Consider the following 19,463-nt stretch of genomic DNA (forward strand, 5'->3'; position numbering starts at 1 on the left):
ATAAGCTATTATTTCTCCTACTCAATGTAACTGAAGGAGTCACAGTGGGACTTGGATTTTTACTTTTTTTCCTACACCTAGCAATGCAGGTGTCAAGAGTTGTTATCCTGTTACCTTCCCACTGTTCTGTTGTTAGTAGGGATGTGTAGTGATGTTTCGGTATAAAATTTGTCGACATTAAAGTCTATGGGCGACAAAAATTTTTTTGTTGTGCGGCGAAATGTTTTTGACAAGCGTTTTTTTTGACGCACAACGCTATACAAGTCTATTGGCGTCATTTTCGAGGCGAGACAAGGCGAAAAAATTTGCCCATCCCTAGTTGTTCGGCTGCTGGAGTGAGAGGGGGTGATATAATTCCAACTATGTAGCAATAAAGAGTGACCGAAGTATCAGAGCATAGGAAGAATAAGAACATGTCTAATTCTCTTGTCAAATTTCAAAGTTAAATATAAAAAAAAACCTGTTTTCTCTTTTCAAAAACAGATTTCAGTGTAGAATTCTGTTCCAGCAGCATTAACAGATGCCTTTTGAAAAAACATGTTTTCTTGTGATAAAATCCCTTTAAAAATTTCAGGAGAGCATTTTGCCGATTCAAGATTTACTTAAATCTTTTCTGAAGATTTGTATCCCCTATGGACAAAGTCCCCATTTAACTGTCAACTGCATACACCTAGCAGTAGTTTTTTTTAATGCTTCACTAATTTGATAGCGATATTCCTGTCAATTAATAGGTTTAGATTTTTGAACTGCTTCATACTGTCCCCAGATCAGTCTGAGGGACAGTATGGTTATCATTATTGATACAGTCTGCTGAGCCATGGGCATAGGAACCCTAGGCGAAATGTGCAAGAACTTTTTTTTTTCTCCAAGGCTGTTCCCAGTTAACTATAACAATATTTTACTAAAAGCTTTAATACACACATTGTGTATAATTATATTCTATTAAGTGAAATAATTAGCTCACAATTTATATTTGCTTTTAGAATTTTTTTTTTGTGTCAAAGCGATAAATCCAGTTAAAATAGCAAACATCATCATTTGTTTTACATATGGCCAGAAAAATGTAGCCCATCTCAAGCCCCTAACCAGCTGGCCAACACATGGTTTTCATTTTGTCTGCATGTTTATTTCTGTTCAGGGAATTAATGAAAATTCCATACTTTCATCCAAACCTTGACAGGCAGAGTGGGGAAAAAACCCACATAAATGACATTCTATGAATGGTCACATGGGCAGGAACACTCAAGGTCTGTCTACATATAGGTGGGGAAAGAATTTGTATTTTTGTTTTGAAGCTACAGGGCACTAAATGCTTATAATTATATTATATCACAATCAATACAGGTACAAAAAGGTGAGGAAGGCCCTATGCATAGGCATACAGTCTAAAGGGAAGGGAGTAATACACAAGGTGTGGGAGTGGGCAAGATTGAATTAAGTGGGTGAGAAATGTGGTATTGTATGTGGTGTTGCGTTTGGTAGTTAAGCAGAGTGAGGGTAGGCTTCTCGAAAGAAGTGCGTTTTCAGAGATTTCTTGAAAGCAGAAAGGTGGGGAGAAAGTCGGACAGACCGTGGGAGAGAGTTCCAGAGGAGGGGTGCAGCCCTTGCAAAGTCTTGAATGCGAGCATGTGAAGAGGTAATGAGAAAAGAGTTGAGTAGTAGGTCAGTAGAGGAGCGTAGTAAGCAGTTGAATGAGTATATAGAGATGAGTTCAGAGATGTAGGGTGGGGCAGAGTTATGAAGTGCTTTGAAAGTCCGTGTCATTAATTTGAATTTGATTCTGAAAGGTAATATCCCTTTCAAGTGCAGGGATTGACAAAATGGCGTGGCAGAGGAGGAGCGGTTGCTGAGGTATATGAGCCTCACAGCAGTGTTCATTATGGACTGGAGAGGTGACAGTCTCTGGAGGGGAAGGCCAATTAAAAGAGAGTTACAGTTGTCTAGACGCGATATGATGAGAGAGTGAATAAGAATTTTGGCAGCATCTTTGGTGATAAATGATCGTATTTTGGATATGTTCCTTAGGTGGAAGGGACATGATTTCAAAAGTGACTGGATATGAGGAGTGAATGACAGGGCAGAATCTAGCATAACCCCAAGGCACCGGGCCTGGGGAGAGGGGGTGATAGTGGAGGGGAGAGGGGGTGATAGTGGAATTGTTAACTATGATGGATACTTCCGGGATGTTGCTGGTGTTAGTTGGAGGAAAGAGAACCATTTCAGTTTTAGAGAGGTTTAATTTAAGGTAGCGTTGCGACATCCAGGTAGAGATAGCGGACAGGCAGGAGGAGACGCGAGTTAGGAGTTCTGGGTTGAGATCAGGAGATGAGAGATAGATCTGAGTATTATCAGCATAGAGGTGGTAGTGGAAACCATACGAGTTGATTAATTTGCAGAGGGAGGAAGTATAGAGGGAGAATAGTAATGGTCCCAGGACAGAGCCTTGAGGAACTCCAACAGAAAGAGGTAGAGGAAAAGATGCTACTCCATTGTAGGAGACACTGAAGGAACGATTGGTGATGTAAGAAGAGAACCAGGACAGGGCTGTGTCACGAAGGCCAAGCGAATGGAGGGACTGGAGGAGGAGAGGGTGATCTACAGTGTCAAATGCGGCTGAGAGATCAAGCAGTATTAGAAGTGAGATAGGTTTGTTGGCTTTAGCGGTTAAAAGGTCATTAGTTACAGTAGTCGAGTCAGGGCAGTTTCTGTGGAGTGTTGTGGCTTAAAACCAGATTGTAGGGGGTCCAGCAGGTTATTGCCAGAGAGGAATGAGGTTAGTCGGTTGTAGAATAGGCGCTCAAGTAGTTTAGAGATAAAAGGTAGCAGAGAGATAGGATGGAGGTTGTCAAGATTGGAGGGATCAAGAGAGGGTTTTTTTAGAATGGGGGTGACGAGCATGTTTTAGTTGAGAAGGAAACAGTCCAGTTGAGAGTGAAAGATTAAATAGGTGAGTTAAGGCTTTGATTAGACAAGGATTGGTATTGCAGAGAAGTTTTGAGGGAATTGGATCAAGCGGGCAGGTGGTAAGGTGAGAAGAGGGGTGAAGGAGCACAGGAGAGACTGGGGAGTGTGGATGGATTGTGGTGGAAGTCTAGGGGGGTTGAGTAGTGTAATGTCCCTTCTGATAGTGTCAATTTTGTTTTTGAAGTGCTCAGCAATATCTTGAGCAGAGACAGATGTGCATGGAGGGGGTGGAGAAGGGGAAAGGAGAGTTAAAGGTGGAGAAAAGTTGTGCTGGTTTTTTAGAAAGGGAGTTAATGAGTGAAGTAAAGTATGTTTGTTTGGCTTGGAAGAGGCTGGTGTTATAGGAGCGCAGGGCAGATTTGTAGCTCCAAAAGTCTGATTCTGAACGGGATTTGTGCCAGCGACACTCAAGTGCACGTGAATGTCTTTGGAGCGCTTTTGTATGAGCAGTATGCCAAGGTTGAAGTGGTTTGGGTTTAGAACGTTTAGTTTTTATAGGAGCAAGCTCATTTAGGGCAGTGGTGAGAGTACTATAGTAGACAGAGGTAGCCACATTAGGACATGAGATGGCTGAGATATTAGAGTGAAGAGAGTCAAACGAAGAAGAGAGATGTGACACATCTACAGCTTACAAGTCACGGTATGTGTTTGGGGAATAGCAGGTGGTGAGGTGGGAGTTAGTGAGAGTTGAAATGTGAGCATATTGTGATCAGAGAGGGAAAATGGTGAGTTAGTAAAATTGGTGGTTGAACAGAGTCTGGTAAATATGAGATCCAGAGCATTACCATTGGAGTGAGAGGGGGAGTCTGAGCACAAAGATAAGCCTAGGGAGGAGGTTAGTGAAAGAAGTTTAGAGACAGAAGAGTTGTTAATGTTGTTAAAGGGTATATTAAAGTCGCCTAATATGATGGATGGGATGTTAGATGAAAGAAAGTAAGGAAGCCAGGCAGCATGATGTTTTCATTTTATTTGATTCATTTAATTATCTATGGCACAAAAATGTTTAACCGACTGTTTACAATAATAATAATACAAATTATCTTCCCCATTTGCTAAACTCCATCAGCCACCTTGCTATCATTGTATTTTTTGAGAGAGAAACTCTTATAGGGGTTGTTCACCCTCAAAACACTTTTTTCAGTTTAGTAGTTTTCAGGTTGTTCAATAGGATTAAAACGTCTTTTATCAATTGCCTTCCATGTTTTATTTTTCCAAAAATGAAGTTTATTAGAGTTCCTGTCTCTGGTGTTTCTGGCAGCTCAGTAATCCAGGTGCAGATTCTGAACTGTTACAATTTGCTACATTTATTGGTACATTTCTCAGCAGCAGCTGTAGAGTATTAGCAACTATTGTATTAAAGGGATTCTGTCATGATTTGATGGTGTCATTTTTATTGCTAAATAACTGTTTACAAATAATTCACTCTACCATAGGAATTTTTTTTCCTGACCCAACAAGTGTATTTTTTTTAGTTGTAATATTAGTGTGTAGGCAGCCATCTCAGGTAATTTTGCCTGATCTTGTGCTTTCAGAAAGAGTCAGCGCTGCACAATGGAACTGCTTTCAGATAAGCTATTGTGTCTCCTACTCAATGTAACTGGAGGAGTTGCAGAGGGATTTTTACTTTTAGGCTAGGGTCAGACGGGGCAGAAATCATTTCAGTCCCCGACCTCTATTCGAATCTTGTATGCTTATGTCCGGAAGCCTTGAGTCAGCTCCGGCACTGTTCGCGCAGGCTGATTTCAGCCCCATCTGGCCAAAAGGGCAAGTGCTATACTCATATCTACCAGGGAACGGTTATTTGGTCACTGTCTCATTGTCCTACTAAAGGGCTACTGGGGAAAGTGAAAGGTGATATCACTCTAACTTGCAGTGCAGCAGTAAAGAGTGACTGAAGTTTATCAGAACACAAGTCAGATAACCGATGGCACCAGGGAAACTAACAACATGTCTAGCCCCGTGTCAGATTTTAAAATTAAATATAAAAAATGCTCTTCTGAAAAATGGATTTCAGTGTAGAATTCTGCAGAAGTAGTACTATTAACTGATGTATTTTGAAAAAAACTGGTTTCCCGTTTAATTATAGGAACTGTTTTTAATGAAATGCAGGGATTGGGCTTAGTATGTCTAAATATAAGAAATGTATCAACTAATGTAGGAAATTAGAATAGTTTACAGATTTGGTAACCCCCCCCCCCTTGCTCCTTCGGAGAGAAACTTTAATTTTAAGGTGAAAAATGAAACTTTCAATTTCAATGTTAGAAAACCAGTCACACATAGAAATGTGGACGTAATAAAAGTCTTTATTTCTTGTGAAATATCTGGAAAAAAACTTTAAGCTGCCATGTATGGAAATAATTGCCAGTTTATCAATCTGATATTCATTAGCTAAGCTACCATTTTGGCCTATTACAAGCTACCAACATGCTGGTATGACCAGGGCCAGATTTACATAATGGCCCACTGCCGTTCGTCGCCCCTGTCGCCTTCCCTTTATTCGTGCAAATTTTCATCAATGGGGATTGGTGCATGGGAAGGTTAAAAATGAGTCTAAAAATCCAGCACATTCCAGTGTTTTTGGACCAATGTGGGTGTGGTTGGGCAGCATGCCGCCCCCCTACAATCCTGCCACCCTTAGGTGGCCTTTCCACAAATCCGGGCCTGGGTATGACTGCATGACTAGCTTTAAACTGTGTACATTCAGGCAGATATTGCCAGCCAATTTGACCGATATTAAATACTGATCAGAATACTTCTGGTATTATGCAGTACACATATGAAATCTTTCCTTGGTATGTGACTGCAATATGGCCATCCATGACTACATTCTGAATGATGTTGGAAATGATTTTTCATTTCTAAACTATACTTAATGGTAATAAGTATTTCATTTATGCAACTGTAAATGGTATAACTTACCCTCGTTCTGCATTCACAGCTATGGCTCTAGGCTTGTCATTTTCTCCTCGAAGAACAACTCCTAAAGACTCTCCATTAAGTTTATTTGCGTTGATGGTGTTTGTGCCTTCACAAGTCCAGTACAATGTGCGGCTGTAGATATCAATACTCAAGTCATGAGGCTGCTTTTCTTGAGTTTGGCTTTGATTTGGAGTAGAGACCACCACAAACGACTGGTTGGGAGGGAAAAATAAACACATTTAAGGGCAAGAATTGTTAAAGCAGATTAAAATTTTTTTTTTAAAGGATAAAGATCTTACTATAATACTATTTTTTCTACTTTTTGCATTCATTTGGATGGTGGATGTTAAAATAGTAGAGTGAATTTAATCCTGGAATAGACCATGACATGATAAATATTATGGCAAATAAATGGGATGATAAGCAACAAGACATGCTTAATTTATCCTGAGCACTTTAACAACAGTGTCTCTGCAAGCTCTGCTTTATTGCTTGTACGGGCGGCTGGAAGTTAGTACTCCTTACCTCTGAGGGAAAGAAAACTAATATCAACCCCAAAATGTATTAAGCATGACATATCATTCACCAGTAGGCTGTGAGACTATAATTAAAGCCTACCTCCTATCTAGATCTTGCAGCAAAATTTGCCCTGCAATCCAACTCCAAAAATTATTCAAAGTCCTATTTTATCACATTAGTCAAGCAAAATGAACTTTAATTACACAATATAAATTATTTGAATCGTGTTTCCTTCAATCTGGGAATTCATAATTATAGCAAGGAGGCAGGAGCCATTTTGTGGACACTGTTATTAAGACAAGCCTTGCATCATCTCAGAATCTTGTTTGTGCACCAGAATGGGGGACCTGATGTCCATCCCCATGCCCTGGCTACACAATTAAACGTTGAAGAGAACGGGGGAATGTGTGGAGAGCAGTGACATCTAGGAAGTGCTGAATGGAAAGTGAAAGTAATTGTCTGCCCGTCTCGAGGGGCAGACAATTTTTGATTGACAGCTGAGATTTTTATATGAGCTTCCAACAGCTATAAATACTTTAATAAAAAATAGAAATTAGATTTCATGTTTAATTTGAAAAGGACTTTTATTATACAGATTTTTTGTGTCTGGGTGACAGGTCCACTTTAACAAATCAACCTCTTAGGGTCTTATTATTTCTCAAAGGTCAAGTTTGAGAGGATTTTTATACCACCAATAAACTCACAACTCAAATGTTTGCTTATTTATGAAAAAACTTGAATGTAAAAAAACTTGAATGAATGCAATCGGGGAAAAAAAAACTCATACTCAAATTCTTCCACTTTGAAAAGCTTGAATAGCTCCAATTTATAGAGTTTTCGAGCGCCAACCACTGGAAAAAAACGCAATATTATGAAGGCTAAAAACATCTTTAAATGGTTCAAGGGTCCTCTGCCATTGACCTCGACAGGTTTTAGCTGGAGTATTTTCAGATTTGAGCTTTTTGCAGCTTCAGGGCATAATAAAGGTTTAAAGGGGTTGTTCACTTTTGAGTTAACCTTTAGGGGCAGATTTATCAAAATCCGAGTTCGTGAAAAAAAACAGACAAATCGTGTGCATTTTTTTCTCGAATGCTAGCTTATTTAAGAAAAAAATGCAACAAAATATTTCATGCAAAAAAATCTGCATGTCCATGAGAATCTCATTGTCCCATTTATTTTCAATGAGGCTGAAAATGTAAATTTTTTTTAATAAACTGGGAAAATAAAGTTGTCAGATAATATTCCCATTGACTTCTATACAACCTCTCCAACTTTTATTTGCCAAGTTTTTCCTGGCTACTTTTCGTGGTTTTATTCTTTAATAAATGACGACTATTCAGGTTACAAAGAATATTCTCAAGTAAATGTGTTTTTTCACTGTTTTTTCTCAAATCATGAGAAAATCCAACTCGATTTTTGATAAATCAGCCCCTGAGTATAGTATAGAGAATAATATTCTAAGACAATTTGCAGAAAATTTGTACAAAACCTCTTGAAAAAACTCTAAAATTACACAAATCCAAACTTTGATAAATATGGCTCTAAAAGTTAACTTAAAGTGATACTGACACTAAAAATGTTCTTTTCAAAATATTAATCTACATTAAAAGTTACATATAGGTCACGTCTATCGTTTTTTGCCGATTGTTCTGCTTTTGTAAGTAATTATTACTTGAAGTTCCTAAACCTGACTGTCCCATCTCAGTCTGTCAGAGTTTCTAATGCTAACCGACTAATGCTGCACAAATATGGCAGCCCCCTCATAGAGGAACATGGGGGTAAGAAAGGTATGTAAAAGCATCAGGCAAATACTTTTATGGCAAAATTATAAATATCATTCAAGGATAATATTATGATGTATATAAAAAAGGACTATTTTCTGGTATCAGGATCACTTTAAAGGTGAACCACCCCAAACAAATTATTAATATTCTGTATATAAAGAGATTTGAATTGATTACTGACTAGTGTTGTATGGTAATTGCCTGGATTCAGTAAGGGCTACATAAACAAAAAAAATTATTTGTAGATATTGCTAAGTATTTCTTCTTAAGCTTTGCTTAGAATTCTAACTAGAGGTCTGTATATCTTCCTAAATAAGTTACTGACAGCTGTGAGTCTGTATTATTATACTCTTTGTATGCGGTTGCCCAGAGAGATGAAAAAGAATGAGGAAGTTATAGCTGGTGTTACAGAATACAGGTTACCTCCTATCTCTCCTCAATCCATCTCAAGAGACCCATCTGTTCTCTGGCTTATACATATAAAATCTGGCATCCTTTCAAGCCAGATTCATTTCAATTGCAATACTATTCTAATGATGGCATGTTCGTTTTTAGAGCGTGTGAAACATCAAGCATGCAAAGCTAATAGCTTCAATACTCGCCAAAATACCTCCACATGGGAGTAGCCTTTGATATTCCCCCAGTGGTATGGCTAGCGTATGGCTATACCTTTCAAGGGTGGAAAATCAAAATAAAGAAAGCTAGAAAACACTCTGGCAATATACGGAACCAAAGGGTCAAGATAATAAAATATGGCTACTGTCTCACCTATGAACTCAACTCAATATAAAAGATTCAGGAATGCAAACATTTCAAAGGCTGCCTACAAAGTTTAAAAACTCTACCCATAACAGTTGTTTGACAGACTTCCGGTTAAAGGAGCAAAGAAATGAAAGTGTTTTAAAGTAATGAAAATATCATGTACTGTTGCCCTGCACTGTAGTGATGTGCGGGTCAGGGTTTTCCTGACCCGCACCCGACCCTGCTCCAATCCGCCCTGCTCCAACCCGCTCCGCCCGCACTTCCTGGGTTCCTTTTATAGACCCGCGCTGACCTGCCTCGCCGATGACGTCACAATGATGTCACAATGATGTCACAAAAGGGGCGAGCAGATGGGACACTATAAAACCGGAAGTCGGCATTTGCCACCCGCGAGGAGCAATGTGAGGTCGGTAAACCCGCGGGTATCGGCTTGGCCCACACATCACTACTGCACTGGTAAAACGGATGCGTTTGCTTCAGAAACACTACTATAGTTCATATAAACAAGCTGCTGAGTAGCAATGGTGGAAATTGAAAAAAGGCTATATGGCACAGGTTAAATAGTGGATAACACCATTATGTTCTACAGAGTTTATTTGCTGTGTAATTTAAACCTTTTCTTCTTTGAATAGCTGCCCCCATTGCTACACAGCAGATTATTTATATATAAAATAGTAGTGTTTCTGAAGCAAACACATCAGTTTTACCAGTGCAGGGCAACATTGCATTATATTTTTAGTACTTTAAAACACTTTCATTTTTTGATGTTACTGTTCCTTTAATGTCAACAAAATAAACTGGTTTTGAGAGTGATTATTAAATCAGTGTGTAATGTAGGCTGGGGCAGGCTGAGAGAAGCAGATCCTATCCATTGATCTGCATTGCAAACTGCAGCTTCCACTTGCTTGCAGGCATATGCATACCCTATCAACAACATACCCTATCAACATTTTGGAAATAAAAAGAGGGGCAAAAAAGTTGCGGCGCCTAGCGCGGGGAATTTTTGCCCATGCCCATTTTGTGACCACACCCCCTAATTACTATGTTCATCTTACAAAAATTTTCAGGTTATGAAAGTTTAAACATATTTCTGCGGTTTTTTTTCCAGTTATTACAGTTTTGCTAATGAAGGTGAACTGCCCTTTAAGCTGTGAGTCTAATGTCTCCCAAGGGAACTGTTACCTTATATTGTTACAATTACTTATTTGCTTATCTCAAAATTGTTACAAAAGTATCTTATCTGCACCTTGTAGCTATTCTGGGCTCTCTGCCAAAAGCCAATTAAGTTAGAAACACGTATCTTTTTTCAGCTCTTCAGTGCAGAGAAAATCGGCACTTTCCAGTACGAAGGACTGCGGGTTGAGCTGCCAAAAGTGAGCAGTTGGGAGGTATGCGAATACAGTAAAGGATCCCTTATCCGTAAACCCCATATCCAGAAAGCTCCGAATTACGGAATGGATGTCTCCCATAGACTCCATTTTATCCAAATAATCCAAATTTTTAAAAATTATTTCCTTTTTCTCTGTAATAATAAAACAGTAGCTTGTATTTGATCCAAACTAAGATATAATTAATCCTTATTTTAAGCAAAACCAGCCTATTGGGTTTATTTAATGTTTAAATTAATTTCTAGTAGACTTAAGGCATGAAGACCCAAATTACGGAAAGATCCGTTATCCGGAAACCCCCAGGTCCCGAGCATTCTGGATAACAGGTCCCATACCTGTACAACTAGAAGGTCTAGATTTTAGAGCTTCCTTGCTTGAAAATGGATGTGATATTTAGACTCTCACCTCATCGGTTTACTTAAGTACAGGAATTATATGATGTTCGCCTTCAAACTGAGTTTAATACGTAGAGTGTTATATTATGAGACTATTTGTAATTGGTTTTCATTTTTCATTATTTGTCGTTTTTGAGTATTTTGGCTTTTTATTCAGCAGCTCTCCAGTTTGCTATTTCAGCAATTTGGTTGCCTGAATAGAAAGACGAGTAATAAAAAGTAGCAATAACTAAACAGGTATGGGACCGGTTATCCAGAATGCTTGGGACCTGTGGTTTTCTGGATAATGTATCTTTCCGTAATATGGATCTCCATGCCTTAAAGTCTGCTAAAAATCATTTAAAGGGGACCTTTAACCCAGACATGAAAAGCTGTATAATAAAAGTCATTGTTAAGTTAAACATGAAAGCCAAATTCTTTCTTTTATTAAAACATCCATACCTGTTATGAACAAATTTAAAAAGCTCAGATGTCAATCAAATGTCCCGTCTCTATGTCTGAGGCATAGAGGCAGGGCAGGCAGTTACTTTCACTTTCATTCTGCACTTCTGTATTGCAGGTTTCTGGACATACCTGTACAGAGCATTTGTTTTTATACGGGGTCAGTGACCCCCCCATTTGAAAGCTGGAAACAATCAGAGGAAGTGGGCAAATAATTAAAAAAAAACTATAATAAAAAAAGACCAATGGAAATGTTACTTAGAATTAGCCAGTCTAGAACATACTAAAAGTTGACCTAAAGGTGAACCACCTCTTTAACTAGGCAAAATGTTCTAAAATAACCCTTTTTAAAATATAAAATAAATATGACGAAAGAGTGATACCCTTATTGGATAACAAAGAGGATTTTTCAGGACACTGCAGTTATTTTGTTTTACAACAAGCTTGAATAAGTAGTGTAACATTCTAAAATTTACAATGGTTACCATTTGCTTAGGAAATAAAAGTATCACTGTTACAGCACCTTTTTTTTCATTCCAATATTACTCTGTGTTCAGATCATTGTTTAAAGTAGTGGCCCCAACCAGTGGCTCATGAACAACATGTTGCTCACCAACCCCTTGGCTATTGCTCCCATTGGCCTCCAAGCAAAAAAAAAAACCAAAATGATGGTTTCATTTGGATCAGTTTACACTCTGATCAGCACCATTAGTATAAGCAAGTCAAAATGCCCCTTACATTGCAGACATCTCATGCTTAGTAAAGAGAAGGGATTAAGAAAAATCTGTGATAGATTGGAAAGGGGGTGCATGGCTTAATACACACAAGTGGATCAATTTCCAGAGCAGCGTTTATGTAGTACAAACAAAAGCTCGGTACTTGGCAAAAAAAAACATCTTCCTGTTGTACTTGTATCTTTTATACCACTTCTCTGATATTTCACATTTGCTTCTCTGCTATTTCTACATGAATAATTGCTGTCCAATGTTTCCTATGCCGTGGCCCATTTATCCTCTATTCATATGTTTTGGGACTGGATTATTATAACACGATCATGTCATAAAAAGAGATCTGTGGGGACCTTGGGCATGCTAAAAGCATAATAATCTAACCCACAGGCCTCCAGTTTTACAGTACTTGTTTACTGGAACCACAAAAGTAAAAATATACTACACTACCCTTCCAAACAATCTCTATCTATGTTTCCAACCGCCAGAACACCCATTTTCTATGCTTTGCGTATGATGTCACCAGATATTTATGTTATGTATCTACCTAGGATACAACTTGACTACAAATATGATGATAATAATATTACGCCAGCATATTTGGCAGGGCTGTACAATAAACGGGCATAAACACAGAACACAAGTGTATACCTCTGACATAGAATAAAAATGCTACTGCCATGTTCATGCAGCTCATTCATCTCTCATTTTGTCCACTTGTGACCAGGATAATACTAGGTTGCCAACAACTGTAGCACAGACCCTATGCCAGTAAACTCATGCTAATACACACAGGTATGGGATCCGTTATCCAGAAACCCATATCCAGAAAGTTCCGAATTACAGAAAGGCCGTCTCCCATAGACTCCATTTTTTTCAAAATTACTTTCTTTTTGTCTGTAATAATAAAACAGTACCTTCTACTTGATCCAAACCAAGATACAATGAATCCTTATTGGAAGCAAAACCAGATTTTGTAGTCGACTTGAGGTATTAAGATCTAAATTATGGAAAGATCCATTATCTGGAAAACCCCTGGTCCCAAGCATTATACTGGTTGCAACTAAAACGCATTTTATTTTACTCACCTCATAATTACCGTTCTTTACTATAAACAACAGATCTATATTAGAACTGTATTAACTGTTGAAATTATGGTCTGTATTCCTGCTACACCAAACAGTGAGTAAAGGTGGCCATACAAAGTGAGATCCACTCTTTGGCTCCCCGATATGCCCACATTGAGGGCCTAGGACCCAACGATCGGAACAGAATGAAGGCAAGACGGGCAGTTGGATCGCGGGACCGCATCAACGAACAGATGCACGACCCTACCCTGCCCGATCGGCATCTGCTGACTTTCAGCCAGATATCGATCAGGGATGGCGGTCAGGTGGCTACACACATGGGCCAATAATCTGCCGACAGCTTTTATCGGCCAGACCACTGCACTATCATGGAGAAAATAGTAGAATAATGCATTTTGTATCCCAACCTTTGGGTTTTTGGGCAGCACTGCAGAGCCACAATTAAATGGCCATGCCAACACCTGCTTTAGTGTTCAAAAGTTAATTTCCAATACTACTTGTAGTAGTTGTTCTCAGTACACATAGAGATAAAAAGCTTGCCTGTGTCCCATCATCCTTTGATCTCTTGATGTTGTTCTGCCTTCCATCCACCCAGTAGATAAGCCCATCCGCAGGGTCATAGCTAATTGCCTTGACATTTCTCAGCCCATGGATTGGAAGAGTTATATCTGGACTCTGCTGCTCATCTAATAGCATTCGATTAATGGCAGTTTTCTGACTGAACAGCAGAAAGTTGGAAGGTGCTGAATGAAAAGAAATACAAAAACCCATCATTCCAGCTACAGCACAACATTAGAGAACACATTTGATTAAAACTGTTAGACATTATATTCAACCTTATCTAATATTGAGGCAGAAGCAAGGGGCAAGCTAAGCAGAGGGAGATTCAAGCACATAAAAAACTTAAAGACATGTTCTCGCTATTATTTTTCTTTCACTTGGGAAAATGATGTGCAGATTTAGATTTTAAATACGGTTCTGATTTTTTTTTTTACATTGCCTTTATTAACTTTTTGCAACTTTCCCAACTTTGCAAAGTTAACCAGATGAAATGCTCCTGCACAAAAACTATTTTTAGCCCATTCTTCCTGACAGATTTGCTCCAAGGTGTTCATATTATTCAGATGATGTTTGTGCTCCACTGTTTTCAAACAATGCCACAGATTCTCAGCTGGGATTTAGAGGGCACGCAGTAAGACTACATACTGGATCCATGTCCTGCTTGGCCATATAGTTATGGTACATACTATACAGCCACACCTTTTATATTGTATAGTGGCAATCTTGATACTGCTGAGGGCAATTTTAGGTTGCCCCATAACATTCATGTTACCTGCTTGCTATTTCACAATTGATCGCTCTGGGTTCTTTAACGTAGGATGGGTAGAAGCACATTTCTTGCTTTTTGGGCATGGGCAATTTTTAAAAGTTCTATATCTAGCCCTGCAGTTTTTGTACGTATATGTACAGTATAATTCATTTCATTTTGATCATTAACTAGTATTAGTGTGAATAGATTTTTTGGGTATTTTTTGTGAGATCAGGGGTTTTACTGGGCCATTTTTGTTCTTTTTGCTCTTTTTGAGTCATTTCATTATTACACTGGTCTTGTGCTTGGGATCATTATCCTGCTGAAAGATAAGCCTAGCATACTAAAACAGGTTCATTTGTAGTACTTACATGTATTTTGTACAACCTTTCTTATATTTAACAAGATGCCCAGACCATGCCGTTGAAAAGCAGCCTCACCACTATAATTCACTGTAGTTCTGGGTTAACCAGATCACTGGCCAATACTATTGTCAAAAGTCCTCAACCCTCATCAAAGTTGTCATTCAAAAAGAACATATAAAAGCATTTTCATTAGCAGTAATTGGGCTTCTTGGTATATCCAACTGAGAATAAGTGGCACTATTTGAAAACGTGTACAAGCTAACTTAGTCTAGAAAAATTGACCTGAACTCCTGAAAACAATGTCAAATAAAAAAAATTATTTGAGGTTTCACTGTCTTGAAAAAAGAACAATAATTTTGTAACAGCTTATTTATTCAGTAAAATAAGAGAAATGATTGAGGTGAAAATACATTTGCAAGGCACTGGGCAACCATTAAAAGGGTTGGCAGATTGTAGCTCCTATACTGCACAAACATACAATAATTCCTAAAACATCATCTAAACTTGTAGGCTACTTTCAGTGCAACATCAGCAAATGCTCTTTTAACCTGCAAGTGAAATTAATGTGCAGTTTGAACTTACGGCTGCAATCCCGGTTGTTTGAGGCTAGTGTATAATGAGAGGAGCAACTACATTTGGATCCCTTTGGCACAGCCAAGCAGAGCTGACTGCAGTGTCCGCTATTCTGCATGCAGTCATTTAAACCATCCTGCCTGGAAGAGTGAAAGACCAAGATATCCATCACAAAATCTAGGTGGTCTTGTATTAAAGTGCGGTTATTGCCATTTAATTTGTCTGCTCTTTCTATGCTGTGGAGGTTCCAGTCTGTCCAGTAGATATAGTCACTGTACTGAGTTAGTCCAAAGGGATGAGGCAGGTCATCTGCAATGATCTCTCTTTCCGCTCCTGGGAAACAAAACATTGACAGGTAAACAAATGATAAGCATCAAACAGAAACAATATAAAATGAGTCATTAAGGTTATAAATGTGTATAGATTGTTGTTAAAGTTGCTTATGTAAAGGCAGGTAATTATCTGTTTCTAAAGCAACACAGAGCTAAGTATCTGAAGTGTTTTTTTATATCATGGTGCCACACCAATAATTGTGTTGATCTTTTTGCTTTAAGAGTAGTAGGACTTGCTTTTGGGGTGTTCAGGATTTAAACCTTCTTAACAGCAGGTCTGAATTAAATCTGAAAATCAGCTCTGTGAAAAAAACGTTCCTTACAACTAGTTATGCATTTTGTTTTTATAACCATTTTCTATCCTAACAACAACTTGCGTACCATAATAAAGTCAAGAAGGGCGTGCTGCTGCAATGAGGTGAGTTGAAAAACATGCCTCAGTAGTTACCACGGTCAGCAAAAAGCAACTCTTGGGAACTTTAAAAGCCAAATTTCCGGTTATAAAAAATACGCTATTTGCCCTTTTATTAAAGCAGATTTAGTTTCAGATGTGATTCTAGGACATAAGCCGCCCTGAGGTTGCTCCTGCGATACTGCCCCCAGCGCTTACCTTTCTTGTGCCGGAGTGGGGTCCACGGATTGGCATCACTAGCAGTTTTACCTGAGCCGCACATCACTGCTAGTGATAACAATCCGTGGACCCCACTCCGGCACAAGAAAGGTAAGCCCACACTCCATTAGCTACAGAAGAAGACTGGTTTATGTGGAACTCTTATTGTACCGGGAAGTATAGAAACCAAGATGGACATTGAGTGTTTAGACACTACAATCTTCCCATAATCCCCCCCCCCCTCTAGGTGTTGGGGCTATTGGGCACCTCTCCCTCTCATGAGAGTGAAGGAACGGATAGAATCTTAACACTGGAACGCAATAAGGATCTTCCTATGGTTATAATACTATGAGAAAAAATTAGCCTATTACCCTCAGACGAGGTGCACTGCTCAGTACCACGTAATTTGCGTTTTCTTTCTTAAGTTGTTTTTTTCTGTTTAATCTTTGTTTATTGTGGATATTGTCGATGCATAACCATATACATAATGTATGACCACACTGTATTTTTCTGAAACTGGTTATGTACCGATTTATTGGTTTCTGATTCTGTGAACTTAAATAAAAACACAGTTGAAAAAAAAAAAGAAAGGTAAGCGCTGGAGGGGGGGGTAGCATCACAGGAGCAACCTCAGGGCGGCTTATGTCCTAGAATCGCCTCTGAAACAAAAGCAGCTTTAATAAATGGGCAAATAGCATATTTTTGATGGTTGCAAAAAAGAGGGATCGCCCCAAGTCTTATCTGAAATATTTCAAAAATTACATATTGTAATCAGCTTTATAACCATTTACTTTTCACTTGAGGGTTTAAGGATTATTAACTTTTTTTTAGTTACTTTTATATGAATTTTATATGATAAACGTTTTCAGTCTTAATTCTGGAGCCATGAATCGCATTTGCCTCCTGCTTATCTTCCTGTGTAAGAATTAAACACATTGTAATGTATACAGCGTGTCTGTTGTGTCTCTTTTCCCTACTTTTTTTAATATATTTTTCCCTTCTTGCCATATTCAGCTTGAATGGCTGCCCCCATGGATACACAGGAGCTTTAAAGAAAAAGAGCAGCCTGGTGAGGAGACGCAACAACTGCCACAGCAATACACTATTAGGATGGGTTGCCTTAAGTATGTTTTGGAAGGAAAGCCTGTGGATGGTGTTTGGGGATGTTTGTAACTGTAGGCTGCAGCAGAGTGTTTTTATTCCACATACATCCTCTCGAAACAGATCCATTTGGCCAAGGACCAAATGGGGAGGCTGAGAATTCCCAAGTGAATTTCACCTTTTGTCTGGAAGACAACATTGGCAATAGTAATTAAGAATCTAGAATAAATCTCAGAATCAGCTTTGTGGCCCAAGATCTTGTTTACTATAATTTATGCCATTTAATATTAAATTGAGCTGCAGGAAAACATTTCACCCACCTCAAGTCACACAGGGACCCAAGTTTGGTTTATGACCATTTAGGCTCAGCATTTCCAGCCTATCAGTTGTCTTTGACATTTGACCAGGGTTTGTTTTTTTTTTTAAATTCAACTTAAATGATTAGTACAAGTACAACACAAGTCATGTCCAATGCAAACTAAACTGGCCAAAAGGCTGCAATTACATTTAAATTAAAATCCGGCCACATTTAGTTCATAACCTAATCCATGAACACTGCTGGTTGGTAGATCGTGCAAAGGATCTCACAATGTAGAGCAGGCACTTTATTCCACAAAAATACACAAATTAAACACAGATTTTACTGGGATCCTCGCTATATAAAACACACTGTAGGTCCCACTGGCAGGGGAAGGGTTACAAACGCAGTTATTTTTAAAGAATGAATTTAAGATGTATGAAGTCATAATATTCTCAGGCAGCCGTTGAAACCTGGAATTAGAAAACTCTACAAGACAACAGCTGGTATTCCACTCCGACCCACCACCCCCAGTCTGCTTTACAGTTTTTTTCAAGATTCTGTTTCCTTCTGTAGGATTCTTTATTGCAACTATTTATTGTGTATGTGCTTTACAGCTTTTCAAGATTTACTTTCTTTCCTTCTGTAGTTTTCTTTATTGCAACTATTTATTGTGGATGGGGATGGATATGCAAAAAACACATGTATTCCCTCTTCTTGAAAGTCACATGGCTACTAGCACGAAGGAGCATCTCAACCGCAGCTAAATGTTATGCCAAAAAACTTCATTGTTTCAAGTTCATTTTTGTGACAGTTTAAACTTAAATTATCACTGAAAGTTGCTTGGCGGCATTCTTGAAATCCTGTTATGTACGTGGGAGAAAATTTATATATAAAAATACAGCCTTCATATCTGTTTTCGGCTTCTCTGTTGTAGCTGTTTATGTCAACAGCTTGCAAAGCTTACCTAGCATGTTTGAAGATTCAATCATATTTGTATCCAGGTCAGTCCAATACAGCCTTTGATCAGCATAGTCAATGGTTAAGTCATTGGCTCGACCCACTTTATCAACCAAAATGATGTTGTTGGTCCCATCCATGTAGGCTCTTACTATTCTTGGTTTTCCTCCCCATTCTGTCCAGTACATGTATCTAGAAAAGATAAATGCCCCAAATCCACATGCATATTAAAACATTATTCATAAAGAAAGAAATGATAATGAAACATGCCAAAGGTCCTAACATAGGGAACCAAAATAGTGGGGATTCAGGTTTGTTGAGAAAAAATAGCAGATCTTCATTATTGTAAAATGTGCAAGATTGTTGGATTACCCTTATACAGGTATGTGACCTATTATCTGGAAAGCTCAGAATTACAGAAAGGCTGCCTCCCTTTGAATCATTTTATTCAAATATTTCAAATTTATAAAAATGATTTTCTTTATCTCTGTAATAATAAAACAGAACCTTGTACTTGATCCAAAGTAAGATATAATTAATCCTTATTGGAAGAAAAACCACTGCTGTTAATTTAGCCCTTATGTTGGTAATTTATCAACAAGATATTTAACTAGGCGACAGGTACAATTTAACTTCTAGCAGCTCAGAATCTGATATTCACACGGCATTGACAGCAAATCATGGTTGCGTGATGCTGAAAGAAAATTCTAAGAATCTCCCTGCCGTGCCTCTCGATGATGGCATGAGTTTTGTCAAAAACGTAAAAAAGCTTTACATGTAATTTAGCTCTTTGTGTGCTAGCTGCAGATCTGAATATTCTGTGAGTTCAGGTAAAGCAACTACTTTCAAGGGCATCTATTACAGTTACCTGGAAACCAGTAATCCCAAAAGCTCAGAATCACACAATGACCATCTCCCATACACGCA

The 19,463-nt window shown here is 38.4% G+C and overlaps 1 protein-coding gene across 3 annotated transcripts in view; it reads right to left on the reverse strand.

Moving 5' to 3' along the window:
- The window catches only part of lrp5.L (LDL receptor related protein 5 L homeolog), a 117,252-nt gene that overhangs the window by 20,198 nt on the left and 77,591 nt on the right, over window positions 1-19,463 (reverse strand). For all 3 annotated transcript variants that reach the window (XM_041589121.1, NM_001085694.1, XM_041589122.1), the window contains 4 exon segments: window positions 18,544-18,728; window positions 15,245-15,568; window positions 13,529-13,731; window positions 5,884-6,095 (listed from right to left, as the gene is read on the reverse strand). In XM_041589121.1, coding sequence (XP_041445055.1) covers window positions 5,884-6,095; window positions 13,529-13,731; window positions 15,245-15,568; window positions 18,544-18,728 — 924 coding nt within the window.

Source organism: Xenopus laevis, chromosome 4L (assembly GCF_017654675.1).
Source record: "Xenopus laevis strain J_2021 chromosome 4L, Xenopus_laevis_v10.1, whole genome shotgun sequence".
Lineage (NCBI taxonomy): Eukaryota > Metazoa > Chordata > Amphibia > Anura > Pipidae > Xenopus > Xenopus laevis.